The sequence below is a fragment of the Salminus brasiliensis genome, chromosome 6 (assembly GCF_030463535.1).
Source record: "Salminus brasiliensis chromosome 6, fSalBra1.hap2, whole genome shotgun sequence".
Classification (NCBI taxonomy): domain Eukaryota; kingdom Metazoa; phylum Chordata; class Actinopteri; order Characiformes; family Bryconidae; genus Salminus; species Salminus brasiliensis.
This window is the reverse complement of record NC_132883.1, coordinates 44966320-44972892: the sequence shown is the minus strand read 5'-3', so window position 1 is coordinate 44972892 and position 6573 is coordinate 44966320. Positions and strand designations below refer to the sequence as shown.

General features: G+C 43.5%; 1 protein-coding gene across 1 annotated transcript; it reads right to left on the bottom strand.

Moving 5' to 3' along the window:
- Positions 1-25: 25 nt before the first annotated feature.
- Positions 26-6529, bottom strand: sf3a1 (splicing factor 3a, subunit 1). Its single transcript, XM_072681152.1, has 15 exons — positions 6292-6529; positions 5206-5315; positions 4854-5064; positions 4393-4650; positions 4119-4193; positions 3716-3866; positions 3362-3558; positions 2997-3114; positions 2581-2888; positions 2098-2343; positions 1805-2012; positions 1499-1659; positions 1243-1344; positions 1026-1097; positions 26-469 (listed from the first exon to the last, which is right to left on the bottom strand). The coding sequence occupies exons 1-15, from the start codon at positions 6331-6333 to the stop codon at positions 368-370; spliced, it is 2361 nt and encodes a 786-aa protein (XP_072537253.1). The 5' UTR covers positions 6334-6529; the 3' UTR covers positions 26-367.
- Between the last annotated feature and the right edge of the window lie 44 nt (positions 6530-6573).

Here is a 6573-nt window from a genome sequence, read left to right as displayed (position 1 = left end):
AAAAAAGAAAAGAAAAAAAAAGACATTTTTCAAGTTTGTTTCCTCAAATTTATTGGATTCTGCTTATCATAACATTTATCTCATCATTTCAGCACCCCAGAAAAGCACTGTTTCAGATCTGCAAGGTGAAACCAAAGCCTAATATCAGCCAAAACAGAAAGCAGAAAAATACACTAAAACATATTTAACTATGCAAGATCATCAACACAATGAATATTATAAGCAGGAGCCGTGACACGTACAAGGAACTCAGCTGTGGGACAGTATTAACTGTAAGACATGAACTGCAGTAATTTCTACATATAAAGCTTCTAAACAGGTATAACGGAGCGGCGCAGTCGGGGTCGGAGTCGTCTGTGAGTGTGATCTACTTCTTCCTGCCTCCTCTCTCTTTGAGGGCCAGATGAATAACAGAGCCGTTGTTCATGTTGTAGTAAGCCAGAGAGTTGGAGTCCTTGATGAAAATACCCTGTAGCCGACAAAAGACACAGTTACAGTTAGGAGACAGACTTCTTATATTCATTATTAAACAATAACATTTTCTACTAAAGTCACAAAAGTCATGAAACCATAGCACTGGAAAAATTAAAATTATTTAAAAGCACATGTTATTTTTTTTTGCACAAATGTCATCCCCCCCCCCAAATCTCTTTAACTTTTATAATTAAACAGCCCATTTGTGTTACCATGACTTTAAATCATATTATACATGGAAATGAGCTTTGTTCTGATTTGCTGCCCTGCCTTGGACCACATTCAAGAAGAATTCACTCCTTATAACTTCAGTAGGAAATGGACGGGTCTAAACCTGCTGTATAAATAATTAATAGTATAATAATTCTGAAATCACAAAAACAATAATACGCTGTTTGTGCAACCGAGTATCCATATATAGACTGAGGAGTGAAACGTGCATATTACATTAAACTCTCAATAAAAGAATAAAATGAATCAATCATTCCAATGTTAGTTTTCAGTTTTCCACTATATGGGCCCTTTACATTTATATATTTGCAGTGATTTACCTCAAACTGAAGTTTCTGTTTGCCGGCTGGCATGCCAGTGGCTTCATGGATCTTAACCTTGATGACAGACACCTGGAAAGAAACACAATCAATAAATTACCATAAAAACAAAATGACCATTTGAACTAAAACACAGATGTTAAATAATCAGTCAAAAAGAGGGAAACGTGCTCTGTGTTAGATGGTCAGTCAGTGTAGTGCTGGTGTGATTCTTTACCTGGTCTGTAAGAGGCATGGTAAAGTTGAGCACTTGTCCATTCAGCTTCCATTCGGTCTTGTCCTGCATGTTGGGCACCTGGACTTTGACCGCCACGGGACCCTGAAAGACATAAAACCTTACAATTAGAAAGTAAACCAATGTATATCAATACTGGATAACATACAGATAAATATGCAGAGAGAGAATATCCTGTTCATTTCCCACAGCCCTGCTCTATTCCAGTAGGAGTATATCCCAGCAGCACACACAGCACCTTGTTTCTGCGCAGGAACTCTTCTTCTGGAATCAGGTTGTCCTCGGTCTTCATCTTCTTGTTGACTGGCTCGTCCTCGTGAGGAGGAGGAGGGTGAGCAGGAGGCATCGGGGCTGGAGCTGTGCTGGGGGGCTGTGGCACTGGAGGGGCTGGAACAAACGCTGGGGGGAGACAAACGAAAAACACCTTGAGAAAAATCTTTGTTACTGTACCTTTTATAACTATGTAAATGAGGTATGTTCTGATTGGCTTCCTTGTGTGTGAAACACTCCTTATTACCTACGTATCTTAACACTGTTGTCTCACCTGCAGGAACCACCATGGGTGGAGGTCTTGGAGCCATGATATGTGGGGCTGTGGGAGGCATGGGCACCACATTGATGCGTGGAGCATGTACCATGGGTGGCATGGGGGTCAGCACCTGGCCAGGGGCCAAACGCACCACAGGAGCCATCGGGGGCCGTGGGATGACGGGCACAGCAGACAGCAGGGTGGTGCGCACTGGGGGAGGAACCTGCAAAACAGAACAGAACAGGTTTAATGACGTGTTTTTCCATCCATATGTGAAGTCACTGTCAAACTCCAGAAGGTGCACCGACCACAGGTGGGGGTTTGGGCATGGTGCTGATGGGTGGGCTGGGTTTGGGTAAGGTGGCCACGGTGGAGGGGAGCGGAGGCTGGGGCATCTCGTTGGGTTTGCTGGGACCGATTTTTTCCTTGGTGTCGTCCTCTTGCACCAGACCCTTCGCTTTGTGGATGGCCTCAATCTGCTCCTGCAGGGTGATGTTAGCCTGGGCAGCCTGCTGAGTACGAGCCATACTGCCAGAGTGACCGTCCCACGTCACCTGGAGACAGAGAGGGGCCACATTAAAAATGTACAATTTAACCAATTCAAATATCGACATCCTGCTAAAATGTTTTCATTAATATATAAAAAAATGTTTGTTTATTGCATTTATTGCTAAAAATACACTGGATACATACTGGATTAACATCATTCCACAATTATTACTTCAAGATGATAATCTCCTATATTACAGTACAAACCAAGCTCCTATTGGGCTTTAGTCCCTCTGACTAACCTTCTCCTCCGGTTTCTGGATTTCCTCTTCTCCGATCTTCTTTCCGATGGCTGTTTCCTCCACACCGAAGATATCGGTACGTCTCTCGGCGAGCTGCTTCAGGCTGCTCTCGATGTCCAGGCCGGGGGCGTACACTTCCTCCTCGATTTGCCGCTCGCGGATGCTGCGGTCCCTCTGCTCCAGCCAGCGTGGGTCCAGCAGGCCAATCCGCATGTGCTCCTGCATCTTACTAGCCGGAATCTTCTCACCGGTGATCGGAGAAATGAGGTACTCATCTGGAACCTGAATAGAAGGCTGGGGCTTAGAGGCTGAAAAAGAGGGATAGAAGAGAGTCAAATTAAAACCACATCAGACAATGGCAGGAAAGAACCTCTCTGCAGCACTGATCCACACCGAAAAATAAAACTGGGGCTCACCCTTGGGGTCGTAGTCTTTGCGGATGATGACCTGGTCTGGGGTGGGGGGCAGCGGAGGGGGCATAGGATTATCAGGAGGAAGAGGAGCCTTCATTCCATCTTCATCGTCATCAGAGCCCTGTGAGAGAGAACAGAGAAATGACGATCTGTTTACACCTGTAACCTTGCATCTGTTGCTCTGACTGTTCTTGTTTCAGGAGGTACACTTCATTTTTTTATTATTATTTTTTTTTACAGATCCTAACTACATCAGCTACATCAAAAACAAATTATACAAATTTTCTACATTTTTCATCTACAATTTTCTACTCGAGGACATCTACGTTCTTGGATCTTGTTGAGGAGAAAACTGAGAGCCCTCTCACCTCATCCATATCTTGCAGCTGTGTGTCCTGATCAGGCTGAGCTGCATGACCTTCATCTCGGTTCTCTCGCTCGTCCTCCTCATCCTCACTCTCCACCTCCATCTCCACTTCCTCACTCTCTCCGTACTTCTCATAGCGCTCCTGGATTAGGATGCGAGCGCCCAGCTCTTCGGGGGTGGTGGGTGGAGGGAAGTTACCTGAGGAGAGTTCACAGCGCATTCAGACCCAGCAGAGCTAAAAGAATGACATACTGTACACATCTGTATTACCACACTGCTACAGTACAGGGACTGTTCCGCATCTGGACCTGCTTCACTTTACCTAGCTCAAGTCACATGATCAGGACATGCTCACCTTGCTCACTAGGCTGGAAGTCAACAGTCTCTACAACGACAAAATCGTGCCAGTCGATCTGAGCGTAAGCCACGCGCTCTTTTTCTCTCTCCTCTTCCTCTTTCTTCCTCTCTCTCTCCTGGAACTTGGCCCACTCCACTCGATACCGCACCTGAAACAACAGAAGCCAAGATAATGCAGCCTTTACTGTGCAGTACACAAACAGGGAACCTCTAAGTGAATGTGCACAAGAAAGACATTTAAAACAGGACAAAGTGGCATGAAAATAATATCACACAGTCCTTAGTCCACTGGACCACTCGAAGCCCATTAAATAAAAATGGTAATATTTTCAAGCTGTACAGCACACATCACAATCTCTCATTTATTCCAGGTTTGATAATACAGAACAGACAAGTCTCACCTGATCCAGAACCTCCCTGGGGTTCTCGGCCTCCTTCTTGAGTTTCAGCAGGAGTCCTTTTGGAGGGATCAGAACCTATAAGACGAACACATTGTTCATAATTAAACACCACCCACACAACACCACCTCCACTCAGATTTCTCAGTATTCGTTTACTCCGCTCTAGTGAATACTCAATGTGCTTTATCTCTATTCTATACACACTATAGAAATAGCTTGCACTGTTAAAAACATTTGAATATTTGAGCTATTATAGTTAGTCTCAATGAGCAACCTTGGTGTACTGCTCCACCAGCTTGGTGAAGTAGTTGAAGAGGCTGTGCTGAGGCCGCAGGAAGTCAAACTGGTAGTTCCTCTGTTCCTTTTGCATCAGCTGTGTGAGAAACTGACGGCCGTTACGGGCCACAAATTGAGCCGTCAGCTTCACCACATCCAGGTCAAAGGCTGAGATGGAGGGAGGATCAGCAATAAACTCAAACTCTGGAGGAGGCTCCTTTGGCACAATCGTCTCATGGATCACCTGTGCTTGGACCTGAGGAACCATCAACACACAGGGAAAATTACAACACTGGAGTAAACAAAATGCTGCATTTTATACAGATTATATGGACAAAAAAACAACAACAACAGATGTAGTATCTTTTGTGCAACTCTACTGGAGCCTCCTTCAACTTCCCTTGATATAGAAAATGATGCTGAATATTAACACTTCTCAAAGTGCTGATGGAAACGGACCTTCTGTGGAAGCTGCTGTTGGGACTGCTGCAGGGACTGCTGCTGCATGACCTTGGGCACCGCTGCCGATGGCTCCTGGCCTTTGCCTTCTTTGAACTCGTTAACCTTGTGGCGGTAGTAGGCATGGTAAGGGTCGTTAGGGTTGAGGAAATTAAACTTGGGGTTGTTGATCTCATTCTGCCGAATCCTCGCCTCAAACTCTGGCCCATTCCTGAGGATGACAAGGATTCAGTAATGTACAAATAATGTGGGGGAGGATTAAATTTCACACATATATTTATCAGCCAATCATTAGGCAACAGACAGGGCAACAGACAGGGCAACAGACAGGGCAACAGACAGGGCAACAGACCTGGCTACGAAGCTTGCAGTCTTGTCCACAATGTTCCGCACTTCAGGGGGCGGGTAGATGATGCCCACGATGGGCTTGGTCGCCGGGGTCTCATCTTTCTGCTCATCGGCCTGTTCATCAAAACATGGGAAAACCATATTTTTAACATTATTTCACCTATTTTTTGTGATTAAAAATAGGGACATGTAATGATATCAAACTGAAATGAGTATTGGAAGAAGTTTAAAGAGTTTGCCACATCATTAGATTAGATTAGACTAATCAATTACTAGTTAATTCATTTGACTAATTATAAATCAACACAAAAATACCTATTTTATTCATTTTTCTACATTTTAAACCATCAGTTATTTAACATTATACTTCTTTGCGATGCAGATCCAGGTGGATTGGCTCCTAATTTCTAAACAATGTACTGGGACCAGCAGATATGTGCATTACAAACATTAGACATATGAATCTGCCTTAAATTTCCATATTGGTGCATAAATTTTTTTTATATAATGTCAAAACAATAAGGAGAGTCTCAGAGAGAGCAGCTGGCGGATATATTCTGTGTATGCGGCTCAGCTCAGTCTAGCAGTAGTAAATCATGCAGAATGGATGTAGTTCATGTTAGGTTCTGCATATCTACAACTAGATATCTGCAAGCAGGTCAAATATATTCAAAAGGACTTCAGCCTGAAATGAGGCATAAAAAGACTTAAAGGTTTTTTAGGAAATATAAATATATCTACAAATACCAACATGCAGTGGCTCACATTTCTGAATCAGAGCCAAGCCTGTTTATCTCAGCGGCGCCAGACTACCAAACTACACTAACCAGATCTGGAGTAACTCCTTTAAAACTGAGGAAATCTCTGCAGTTAATCACAGAAATACTCGATTCATTACCAATTTAGGTTATTTAACTTTTAAATGTTTAATAAATGGTAATTATTATAGCCACAGTTGTATAACGAAATGACCACCGTAATAACAATACACATTTAACTAGCCTTATACCTCTTTTCACACATTAGATATAAGCTAGAGCTAACTAACAAACAGAATAATTAATAATACTTTAATAAACTGAAGGCTTACCTTGTTGTTAGGCTCCGGCTGGCTGATCTGAACAGGCGGCATGGCTGCCTCACAACTATCGTCTTAGATGAGAGTAAAACACACTCCCACAAAGCCCCCGACCGTCAATACCACCTCTAAACAGTATACAGAGCTTTTCTTTTTAGCATAAAGGCTAAATTAGTTGGTTTAAAAACAAAAAAAACGTCCGTAACAAACGTGCGGAGACCTCCGTCGAGGCCGAGGTGGACGGCCTACGGAAACACACGTTCACATCCGGGCCACGAAGTGGGTAGAATTATG